This window comes from Protopterus annectens, chromosome 17.part0, assembly GCF_019279795.1.
Source record: "Protopterus annectens isolate FY-2018-M chromosome 17.part0, PAN1.0, whole genome shotgun sequence".
Taxonomy (NCBI): domain Eukaryota; kingdom Metazoa; phylum Chordata; order Ceratodontiformes; family Protopteridae; genus Protopterus; species Protopterus annectens.
Genome location: NC_056751.1, coordinates 624,941,919 through 624,955,325, shown reverse-complemented (window position 1 = coordinate 624,955,325; position 13,407 = coordinate 624,941,919). Strand labels below are relative to the sequence as shown.

At 41.0% G+C, this 13,407-nt stretch overlaps 1 protein-coding gene across 1 annotated transcript in view; it reads right to left on the bottom strand.

Moving 5' to 3' along the window:
- Positions 1-12,300, bottom strand: part of TALDO1 (transaldolase 1) — a gene marked incomplete in the record, with an annotated part of 238,994 nt that extends 226,694 nt beyond the window's left edge. Inside the window, 1 exon segment of the mRNA XM_044059431.1 lies at positions 12,051-12,300. Within this exon segment, the coding sequence (XP_043915366.1) occupies positions 12,051-12,147 (97 nt within the window).
- Between the last annotated feature and the right edge of the window lie 1,107 nt (positions 12,301-13,407).

The following is a 13,407-nucleotide window of genomic DNA, read 5'->3' as shown; positions in this document are numbered from 1 at the left end:
TCTGAACCCAATCCATGGAGTCAACATGTTTGCCCAAAATATCAGTACCCAACCAGGTGGCAGAGACAGCCAATAAGAATAAAGTACCTGAACATCTCTCCTCTCGGAGGATAACCTGCAAAACAAATGTCACGTACCTAGTTTCCATCAACAGCTTTAGCCTTAAACCTTCTGTGCAAAACTACAAGAACTGCAAGGTCTGCATTTTAAGTTTTAAACTAGTCAGTTCGAAAAGCTAAGCAGACTCCAATCAACAGCACAAACACTCCTGCACAGACGACTCACAGCAAGGCTCACTGCCCATAATGAAGTCAACAACCCAAGGGGGGGGGGGGGGACTAGTGATGCAGTAGTGCTGTAAACCCCCACAGCTGGAGGCATTACAATAAATGCTAGCATAAGGTCATGTCAGTCCAGCACAGAATACAGAAGATCACAAGGTTATCATCCAAATTAGAATATGGCTAAGGCTTGTGGGTCCAGAAAATGCCAGATAACTGGAACAGGAGGCAGGGCTGCACAAGCAGCTATTGGGACATCTGCAGACAACTCATGGGGCATGTAATGCACCATGACTCCAATTTACACAATGTTCCCCTCCATTTACTGGAGACATGAGCTGGACTGCAACAAGGTACTCACACAAATAAAGCTTCTCACCTGTGCAAAGCTCTAACCATTGATGGTCAAGACAAAATGAGGGAGGGGCATCACCACATTTTTTTTCTAGCAGGTACAGGCCTGAAAAGGCCAACACAACCCAAAGGAGTTTTAAATCTCTGGGACAACACAGTTGGGCATTTTGTCCAAAACCTTAATTTGCTTTACTAACTAGAGTAAATCACTGATCCACATGACCTTTTTCAGACACTGAGCTCTACCTGGTTAAGCAACTGAGCTACCAGTTAGATAAATGCAGGCTAAGAGAATCAAACCCTACATGACAAGAGGAAGACCACAGGAAAATTTGTGAAGGCTAGAAAGTTCCTCACTGTGCATGCAGACATACAAGCTTTGTACCCATCTCATTACTCTGGCAAAGAGAGTTTACCTCGGAGGCTGTGAAAAGAAAACCTGGAGAACAAAAGATGCCTTCCCGTGTTGCCAATTCAGCACTTTTCGTGCTAAATCTAGTGTTTTAATGCACTTTGTAGCTCAAACATTTCCCCAACAACTACCGCAAAATCTAGTGCACTTCCATTGATCCTGGCGACGGCACAACACCAAGCTACAAGCTGGCGAGTTGAAACAAGGCTGGGCATTTAACAGTCTGCGGATTTTTTTTTCCGCTGATCTCAAAGTTTTGACTGCCTTGGTGGAAAATCATTCGAAGCCCACGAGGATGCCATAAAAAGTGAGCAATATGCAGTGCTGTTTATAAACAACCGTATAATGTGTGATTCTGGAACAGTAATAGACTTTCATATAGATTGTAAGCATTCATATTATATTTTTTCTAAGCAATATGTATGGTTTAAATTAAAAGTTCATACGAGTCTATGAGATGACCTAATGTATAGAAATTATGAGTCACTCAGAGGGATACAACGTGTTTTCAAGTATTCGAAATCAATCATGTCAACATGCATATGATGCAATTATTCAGTCACTTCATTTTTGGATGCCTACTGAAGACCATCTTGCAAAAGGATGTCCTTGTACAGAATGTGACACTCATCGGGGACACTTTAGAAGGTGTAGCAGTCTGGTGGGGTGGATTGCTCAACTGTGGGATTGCATGACATAGCTCCACTGGTACTGTATTCTCTATGCATATTTTGCCAATAGACTGTTGCAACTGGTTTGGGGGGGGGGGGCTGGGTCTCAAAATCTAGCACAATTTCATCTGACAGTTGGAAACACTGATGCCTTCTCACAAATGGGGTGGGGGTTGTAATGAAACACTGTATGACTGCTGAAAATATATCGCTAATTTTATCTCAACTTTCTTCGATACAATGAACATGTAGCACAAACACTGCTGTACTATGCTACCAACAACAAACTGGCTTTCAATACAAGCTAGACATTTGCTCACTAACATTTAACCAGATTACTCCTTAGGGTCCACCTACCTACATAGTTTCAGAGACCTCTCAATTACTACTTCTATGGATCAGATTTATGACTACTGTCCTCTCCTTTCAAGTAGCCTCTATTCAGTGAGACCCCTCAAGTACTATGGACCACTAGGCAAAGCCAAGTCACAGAAAGCTCTTCATCCACTTGTTCCAGTCAAGTCCTACCACAATTTAAACACCTGACTAAAGCAAACAGCCATTACTTTCACCAAGCCTGTGCGACTGCAGAAATAAAGCTCTTCATAAACAGTATGGTACAACTTTTAAATCTCTTGCACATAGAGTTGTGTGTTTATTTCTTTACACAAGATACTGTTCACTATTACCTTAAAATCTGCAGTATAGAAATGTTACTTTTACAATTAGCATGGTTTTCTTTGTTTTCTCAGTTACCACATCCATGATAGGTACCGTTAACCATTTTTAGTCTACTCTAATTTGTCAATTAAGTATCTTAACTTGCATTTCTATAGGAGAAAGCTTATTCCATGTTTACTTATAGCTGCTAAATGCAACCAGTAAATGAACAGTGTAGACATTTCCATAGCAACTAAGTTAACCTTGTGTCTTTAATCTACATTGTGTAAAATCATGGTCCTTGGATGCCTTTATGGCTGAGGGTTTAGGAACATACCAACCCAAGTTAAACAAATGAATCACTGGGCAGGGAGTGGGAAGTGAAGACTTCAAATCAGGGAAGCTACTATAAGCCCCTCCCTCTTGCTGTGCCCAAAACAATATACAAACTGTTCTGAACAAATGGATACAGACCCCCACCCCAAATATTTTAAAAAGCACTTCACTGCAAGGTGTAGTTGTCCAGGAATTCGCTGAGAAAAAATTACCTTTTGCAAACAATGTGCAATCTATGTTTAAGATACCAGAAATACAGAGCTAGACAAACCAGAAGTAAAACAAGACTAAAAGGGTTGCGAAATCTGCTGACTAATTTGCTGGTTACTTACTCAAGGAGTGTTACTGCAGAGTCATTCTGACAAAACTTCCTTCCTGGAGTTACCTGCAATTCACTATGACTTTCATCTTACGACCAGAATGATCACAAAAAATGAAACCTCTTAGTTTGATTACTACTGTACCCTACACATACCTCAATTGTCCACATTTTTTGCCTCATTTTGCCTGTCTCTTGTAAAATAAGTGGTTTTCTGGCAAATCACTGAGGAATGATTACTACTGTACCCTACACATACCTCAATTGTCCACATTTTTGCCTCATTTTGCCTGTCTCTTGTAAAATAAGTGGTTTTCTGGCAAATCACTGAGGAATAGTAACCAAATAATGACACATTTCAGTTTGACAACTTCTCATTAGCATACAGTTTGCAAGTTTAAAACAACAATGTTTACAATGTTACCATATTTTTGGGCCTCTCACCATTTTAAGCTTTGTCTGGATTTCTTGCATTAAGGTTGAGCGGTACAACCCTACGACAAGCAGCCCTCCCAAAAAGTTTATTCCAACCCAACATGGCTTCACTTGACTTTCTGGTCAGTAATGCTGCCCCCAACAAAACTTATGTCATACAAATTTAAACTTAATTTGCTTACCAGAATCAACTGGGCATACCCCATTTTCAGTATCAAAACTGAAGGAAAAAGCACCATGCAGCTATCCAGAATATGTTAGCAATCATAGGATTTGTCAAAAGCAAGACTGAACATGACACAAGACGTTAAATCTACAAACTTAACCTTTCCTTCAGCAAAGAAAATGCTTAAAAGTAGCTGCAGGATCCTCAATCACTCCTTCAGCAAGTTGTACCAGATTTCTTAAAATAGTGACCCCCCCCCCCCCACACACACACACACACACACACTTAAATGAAGTGATGCTAAGCTCAAAGTGACAGGGGAAGAACAAAAAAGGCTATACGCTTATGTGGACTGTTTCAGACCAAAACATTTAAAAGTGCTTTGGGATATACAATCCAAGAGCCAGGAAGGCATTCCTAAAAGGGTCGATTCCATCCCAAACGAACAGTGTGAAGAGAGAAAGTGGAACTACTTGAAATGCAATACACACGAAAACCAGCTAGCTAGGCTTCAATGTAGTAGAGCAGGGAAAATTGAGGAGATCTCACTGGAGAAGCCATTGCAAAAATATACCTCGTTATGCTTTGTTCATGGCCAGGGTGACATCTGCAAGGAGAGTCTTGCTCTCCCCAGTTCCACATGTTTTTCCTTGGGTGCTCCTCTCTAGGAGCAGTGGCTTCCTCCAAAAGACACTGCCTGAAGGAGTCTCTCCAACAGACTGGCATTACATACAAACTAGCAAAAGATGCCTTCCTACACAAAGCTGTCAACTTTTAGTCCGTATAAACAGTGGACTATCACACCAGGCACCACAGCCAGAATTCAACACTTAGCATCACCAAGTAATACAATATACATTTTATTCCACTCTAGAACTCAATTTCTTACTGCAGCCAGCAAGCAAGAACAAAGACACCTTCAAGACAGTTATTCTGAAGCATTCAAGAGAAAGGCTTTGCCTCTTCCAGAGTCTTAACCACCAACACTATCAAGAAGGAACTCTTATTAGGACAGGGGAAGACTGGAAATTGCTTGGATAATACAAGAGAAGCCACTAAGAATTAACATGAGGAAGTTATCAACTGGCAAGACAAAAATCAAATGGTGAGCCCAGCCTTACTGGGGAGATAAAAATAGATTAACTTTTTGGAGGAGACAGAAGGCTATATACAGAGAAATATCTAGTGTGTTGTAACAGCGATGACAAAACTTGATCAGCTCTGAGCAGGAAAACAAAGGATATTTACGTGGGGATGTCCAACATTTTTCTTAAGCAAGCTCAAGGCCTAGGTGATCTTACATCCTTTCATGGTTAAGTACGGTTTTGTCTGCTAATGTAATGCTGCTAAATGGCTTAACCACATTGTGTTAACATAAGTACTTAACGCCTAGCAACTAAATGCTCTAAGCTGTTAACCTGCCTCCTGTAGAAGGGCACAGATTCCTTCCCACTGGCTTGAGTGGAGGTGTTATCAGGCGAATAAAATTAAAAATGCATCTCTGCTACATGAAGCAGCATCAGGACACGTCTGCATTAGACAGAGCAGGGAAATTTGTTAAGCTCAAAGTGTAAACAACAAGCCTGATTCCCAAACTTGAATGCATACAATTTAATGCTCACCAATGTGGCCTCAAGTTGAAGAAAAATAAAAGAAATAAATGTTCTTTATGGACTTTCACATCTTAAGAATTACCATTAACCACAAATAATCAGGCAAAAATGACCAGTTTATTCTTTCATCTTAAGTGTTTTGAATCAGACTGACTGGGAGCATTACAGCTTAAACACTATTTACAAATGGTACAAAATATGGATGGTGAAACCTTATTGAAAAGTACAAGCTTCTTGCAACCTGTAGTGTCCAACTGGGAAGGCCCTTGGGCCTCACCGCCCTATACAAATGCTACACCACCAAAACCACTATCATTACACATGGTTTGCCATGTCCATCTTCTCCAAACAGATAAGACCATGTGCTAGTCCACCTGTTAGGCTGACTGGCACATAAGTGCACAGCATGCATGTCCCCAAATAAAAATCCCTCCTAGACATGAAGGTAACAGTTTAAAAAAGAACAGTAAAATTAGAGTGTCAGCCTTACATACATCCAAGGAAATATTACAGCATATCTAGTATTATGGCACATTCAGGACAGACTCGTGGGCAGCCAGAAGGCAAACAGTCCCAATAAGAGTAGTGCCACAGTCAAAGCAGCAAGACTGTAACCTTTAGTTTCAAGACCACAGCAGTGACAAGCCCCAAAGAGGAAACAGTAACCTAATGATATACTGTATACTGACATAGCCAAGGTCCAACAGTGTGCCTCAAGCAGCTGATGGCAAAGCTAGAGTGCAGATAGAACCAAAACTGATAAGGGAAAATAATTCTCATCAAGAAACTGCATTGTTTGGTGGGAAGCAGGGTTATGGCTTACCCGATAAGCCACCCCCAACTGATGCTCTCTTCCTATGGAGTGAAGAGGTAATGGGATAGACAGGGTTCAGCAACTGACATGTTGGCTACAACTAACACTATGGAGCTAGAGACGAAAACCTACTTATAAGTGACTATACTAGTGAAGGACGTAGAAGTCAGCCACAGTAATGGGTGTAGACAGGTTTTCAAAGAAAGCAGAAAACAGCTCCGATTTTAAAAAAAAGTACGATATTTATGTATTGGGGGAAAAAAAATCAGAGCCTGAATACATGACATGCCCTCTGCAAAGGGGCGAGAACATTACCACCCAAAGTTACTTGCTACATAACATGACAGTGTGATGGCAAAGTTCCCCAAAATACTCTGGTTTACTGTCAGCGCTACTGTAATACTACTCTTTCACAGGTGGTAAGTTTCAGTAAAAAAGCATCCTCGATGAATTAAACAGCCGGAAAAGTCACTCAGTATCCTCTGTCCAAAACAGCTTTCCCACAATGATGACCAAACATCAATTTGCAGTAGCAGATGGAAGATTTGCTATAGGCTGGGGAAATTTTCCCCACCAGAAAGCTCCAGGGATTTTTTTTTACTTGTCTGTACTAAAGTCCAAGTGGCACAAGGACAATGGAACAGTTGGGTCAAATAGGAAAGTACAGCTTGATGCATTATGCACATTTTTTTTTAAAGCAGAGATTCTGCAAACTTCAGACTGCTTTCAGGATTGCTACACGATTCCCAAATAACTATTTAAGGTGGTCTCCTGGCTACCTGTGTCCTGACTGGCCTACCCCTTTTATCACATGCCTGTAAAACCCTGATAACTGGCTCTATTACATACACAGATAAGAGAGACATGGCTATGACCCAAATGACCTAGGCGTAAGCAGCATCCCAGACACTGAACTAGCCAAGCCAAGGAAGGAGAGAAACTGGGCATGGACAGGTACACTTCTCAGAGTATGGTGCTCTTACTAATCCTGTTTGTGTTGGGAGAGCAGAGCTGCTTAGGCAGTTACATAACCCAAACAATGAGCACAATTCCCATGCAGCAGCCCCAGTGCATACCACTACCATATGCACTACTGGGATGCTTAGGCAGTTACATAACCCAAACAATGAGCACAATTCCCATGCAGCAGCCTCACTGCATACCACTACCATATGCACTACTGGGATGCTTCTAGAGTACATCCTCTACAGACGGAAGAGAAAACTTTTTATGCTACTACACTACATAGACCTTTGTAGTACTCCACAAAATTGTTCAGTTTTGTTTTAACCAAAGTGTACGGACAGATTGACAGGATTTTGTTTAGTTGGGCTTTGTTCCAGTGACATTGTCTGGATAGGGTTCTATACGTTAAGCATAAGTATTTTCTTCTGCCACAAACTGGTGCAAAAGTACATATCTGGAAGGTACAGAAACTGAATTGCTTAGTTACTCAAGTCAATGCTTTGCCACTTCAATTAGTTTATTCACCCTTAAAATACAAAGAAAAGCTATGAAAATAGCTAAAAGCACAACTGGTTCACAGCTACAGGGGAGGGAAAGCAGCTGTAAATGACAGTACACAAAACTACAACACCAACTGCTGGGAAAGAATTACAAACCTCTTACTGTGGGGGATTTACTGCAGTAAAGAAAAAACACGGAAAGACCAAGAAGTCATTTCTAAAGTAACATGAGATTTCACTGCACGAAGTCTGAACAGGATAGGAATGCCAGAGCTACAAACTGCAGTCTCTTTTTGTCTACATGTAACACAAGATTATTTTATTGGGAGAAACACTCTGGGGGGGGGACCTGTACCTGTCGTGAGGGAAAAACTGAACAGCTGAGCCCTGGATGCCACACCTAGAGTGAATGATCAAATGCTACCAAAAATACAAAATTCATAACTGTGCAATGCACTAACCCCGTCATACACAGTCTATTTCATCTCCACTGCTAAAGCAGACCATGAATTGCAGATGGGTTCCACCTCCAAACAGCACAAGACAGACAAGAGATGCATTATAGCTTATTACACAAATTAGTAAGGTGTCACCATTACACCAACTCTGGCCTTGTCTAAACTATTAGGCTGGGTGATAAACACTTTGGATACAACTGAGACTGGATATCAATTGTACACAAGCAACAGTTCACTTTATCAATACATGTCTTTTATGAAGTATTAAATGCAATATTTCTTGTGGGAAATTTTCAATTTTCCCTGTGGGAAATTTTTAATTTTCCATACGAAGCTCATACTTTGGGGAAGATGCTTCAGACCACTACTAAACCAAGCCCTGTAGCAGTCCTGTGAGAGTCCCACAGTATCAGCTTGCTTACTATATCACTGACCAAGTCAGCCCTGAAAAAGGACTGTTGGAGGGCTTATTGAACAATTCATTTCTCACTTTTTTTTCATTTTGTCATTTACAAAGACATTCCCTATCATTGCTCAAGCCTGAGCTTCTGCAGTATGCCAGATACAAACCTCTTGTTCATTCACATTCATGCAAATATTGTGCCAATTTACAATACTGCTTCTGAGGAAGAACAATCCCTTAATGTACTGATATACACTTTAGCCAACAGCAAAATGCAGCTGCCAATTTCCTCATATGCAGCTGCTCCCCCCAAACTAAATGAGGAGATGTAAATGCACGCTATGGAAGGAGTTATCTTAATTATTAACTCCTCTACTGGTTTAAGAGTTTGAGACCGACAGTTGTGCTTTAGTGACGCAGCAATACAAATTCTAATGAAAACAATTTCTCTAATTCATCTTCTTTATATGATATATAGATATATATTACTGATCCCCAAGAAGTTTGTCTGCAACTATCCTGAAAGCCTTACCAAGATCTAGATCTTAACACTGGTTTATCTATGCACATTTGTTACCAAGTTGTAAAGCCTAGTACTTGCTATACAGCAGGAACTTCTTATTGTAACATTTGTTAATGTCCGTTATGTACTTCACAGATAAAGATTCTAGTTGTCTACTGATGTATTATGTTCATCTGTAAATATGAAGTAATTGCTATGTAAATTGTTAATAACTATGTAATAGAATGTAACTATTACAACTGTGGAGCTTTTCTCCCCGGGCCTCCGCTGAAAATGGACCTATGTCCAGTCGGACACTCCCAGTCAACAAATATAAATAAAATAAATATTCTCTTTGATCCACCTAGACTCCTGAGTGTCTTCAATCCTAGCACACCATTCTATATCAACTTAGGGTGGCCATAATAATTTCCAGATACACCTAGACTCCTGAGTGTCTTCAATCCTAGCACACCATTCTATATCAACTTAGGGTGGCCATAATAATTTCCAGATAACTGAAAGTGATATTTGAGCATCCGTTGGCAGTTAACTGTCCCAGTGAGGAGCTTTCATTACTGCCTTTAACCCTTCAAGCAGTTTCTTCAAATACAGTACATGTATGAGTCTCAAATACCATTCACAGCATGTAATCGCTGCTCAGGCTCAACTAATGAGCTTAAGAGACCAGAAGGTGCACCAACACTCATAAAAGTTGACCTCAAAAACAAAGAACTAGGTAACAAACCACTAGACTCTTCCCCACTAGCTGTTCATGTGACCAATCTGTTATTCCAGCCCAAGTCACCCAAATCTCAGACAGAACCATAAACTCAATTAAAATAACTCGGCATCTCAAGTCAGGAGGACTTTACTGGCCTAATCCTTCTGCAGAAAGGGAGTGCGACATGATAGAGGACACTAGCACAACATAAACAGTCACAGGATTCAGTCACCTTAAAGGAAGGTAGTCCACACTGCCTACCTGGACCTCGCAAAAGCCTTCGATACAATACCCCACTCGGGCATCATAGATAAGCTCTCCAGCTTTAATACAAACCCCTATGTCATACGATAGGTTGCAAACTGGCTCAAGGACAGAACCCACATGGTCAGAATTGCCAGAGCCATGTCAGATTCAAAACCAGTTACAAGTGACGTCCCACAAGGCTCAGTCCTGGGACCTCTCTTATTCGGTATATATTTTTCCGAGGTACAGGCTAACATGGGAGGACTGTGGCTGACCAAGTTCGCAGATGACTGCAAACTGGGCGCCACAATTGACTCTCCAGCTAACAAGCATCCTCCAAAAGGTTCTCACAGAGACGGATAACTGGTGCCAGAGCCACGGCCTAAAGCTAAACGCCAAAAGGTGTATAGTCATACCCTTTGGCAAAAATAACATGTCCACAAATTACCACATAGGTGGTAATCCATTAAGTACAGAAGAAGTAATTAGGGACCCAAGTTGACAGTAATCTCTCCTTTGACAACCACATTGCCAAAGTGGTTAGAAAGACCTTCTATATATCCCACCTTATCATGAAAGGATTCACATCTAAATCAAGGGAGGTCATAGTGCCCCTTTATTCATCCCTCATCAGGCCCACCATAGAATACAATGCCCCATTTGGGATGTACCTTACCAGACACCTTCAGCAACTAGAAAGACCCCAAAAGTACCTCACAAAGAGGTTCAAGGGATTTAAACAGATGCCATATGCTGCTCGGTTAAAGAAACTCCAGCTCTACTCAGTTGCATAACGCCTACTTAGAGGCAATCTATGCCTGACATATAAAGCTATGTCCAACCCGGAACTAATGGACATGCTCTACCTCAGAAATTCCAAATCCCTTAGAGCTACGCGCTCGAGGGACTTGAACCTCAGCACAGAAATAAATAGGACATACTGGAGGGATAGATTCATAACCCAGAAGCTCCCTTCGCTATGGAATAGAATCCCGGTCCATGTTAGGCAGAGCCCCTCACTGACTCTCTTCAAGAGGAATCTTGAGTGGATGGATGGGAGATCGTAGGTTTACCCCGGGGATTACGTCTGTGGCACTACTAGAAAGAGGCCCAATAAACATAAAAAAGGGCACAGTAAACTCAAGGGTGGCGAAAGCCAACCACACTCTGGCTAGGCTTGTAAATGCCCTAGGCAGAAAGCCTAGTGTGAACCTATGAACTTCTTATAAGAAGTCCTGGCAAACTGTCTACCACCCTCCATGGGACTTCTGGGATGCTACTAGCCTAGGTTTTACCCTGCTGGAGTACTCAATCGGAAAATGAAACGCCTGCACTGCTACTACCATTAAGAGTAAGCAAAAAAAAAAAAAAAGCAAGCCGACTCCGTGCCTCTCTGCTCAATCACAAACTCTCCACGTGATCTAAATTCAATTATTGTTCACAGATCACAGTTGTTATAAAAACCTCCTACTGTGCACTCCAGTCACGCCATACTAAATATGTTCATGCTCCTCCCAGCAGAGACTGTGGTGCAATCTTCCACTGAAGAAGCACAGCTTATTTCTCAACATTCATGCATTTCACGCATGGTCTAGCCTTACATTAGAACTGCACATTAGCATTTAAAACATAGAATATACAGACACCACACATGTATAAGTGTTGCAACCAGTATAAAACTGCATCACTCACTTTCGACCATAAAGATATTCTGAGCAATTAAAACAATTATTCAGTAAAAATAGCACGCACATCAGAAACATATAGACACGAGCAAATCAGATGAGCACATTCTTTAAACAGAATAACTGGATCCTAACAGACCACGTCTTAGATATACACCAACAGATTAAACATTGCAGCTGTAAATGATAAACCAGAGCCTCTTCCCATGCGCTCTGTAACTGGTTACGGCACACTGATTAACGCAAAAAGCGTGCCAAGGTAGAAAGAGTTCAACACATGCCCTTGACAAGAGAAAATGGGATGCTGAAGTCACACCCAGCAAAACAAGATCCAAAAAACAGGAAAGTAGAAAGGACCATAAGGGCTGCACGACACAGACCTCTGTCCTGCATACTACCAAGAAACTACACAGATCATCCCCTTCGTCGGTTCAAGTAACCAAGCCCAATGCTTATTAATTGTTGGAAGTAATTTATTTTATTGCTCAATTGACAGGCTTCTCACCATTAAAATCGCCACTGTCGGCTACCACCACGGTAAACTGCTTCAGCTGCTCTAAGGCACTATCCATCTTCGCTCTTTTCACTGGTGATGCCGACATGCTGAATTAATGTGTAAGAGGGGCTTAAATAACCTCGGGGGGCGAAGCGCGTCACAGAAATTCTACGTAGAGAGGCCCGCGAACAGAGTAAGCGCGTGCGTGATGCTCCAGATGCCGCGCGATGGGTCGGTGGAAGTATGGCAATGGGTTCTTCCGACAACCGTATTAAAGGGCATAAGGGCGTCGCTGAGTATACTGAGCACCTCCCACAATTTGTATAGCTTGGGGTTTCTTTAGAATGGAATATGTTGTGCAATGATTTTAGCAAGGCAGGGCAGAAATGTCTTTGTAAAAGTTCATTATAGAAGCAGTAGAGTAGTACATAGTTTGAAGTATTTTAGAGAACTGTTGTTGTCGTTTTATAGTAAATATAATTGTTTAACTTTCTTGTATGCACGCACTTCTCTTTGAACCTGAAATTGATCAGTACAATACCCCGGTAATCAAATATAAATAAATTATGTATGGTTGCCACCTATTTAGATGCCCGAGTGGGATATATATATATATATATATATATATATATATATATATATTGTAGATATGTGAGATTTTGCAGGACAAAACATACCACAGCCAGTGCAAATGACAGAACTTTACTTTTTTCCAAAATAAAAGTTTATTCTTGTAGCATTTGAGTTACTTATGCTATTTCATGTAAAATTAGGTGTTTCAGATACAAAATAACTTTCTCATACAACTGTTAAGGAAAACAGGAATATTTTTGTCTTAAAATTTCAGAACGTTTACCATTTTTCATTTTTTCAGCAGGACACCTGCCCAACGAGGGACTGTCCCTCGCAAATAGAGACAGGTGGTAACCATTACATCATGTAGCTCGCAATAAGCTAGACCTCTTAACTGTCTCTGCTTTGGAGGAACGTACCTATTTTCAAACATGATTTACCCCTGCACATGCTGTACCTGTTGTATGTCCCTACAGTTCATGTGCCAAGTATTAGGCAAGCTGCACTTGCAGGCCATTTTAAGCCTAACTTATATCCCACCAAGGGTGAGAACTGAGAATGGAAACTTGCGTCTCTGAACTAAACACTTTTACCATTATGCCAACCCTCATTTTTAGGTTTGATTTATCCCCTCCATACAATATTCTAAATCATCCTGGTCACTTCAGATTTTTGAAACTGGCTAGTATGCTGAAAACCGTACTACATGACCACCATACTAGCGTTAACATAATTTAAAAAACAGAACATACATTTTACATCTCATTCATTCTAAAGCAAAAATAATGACTTG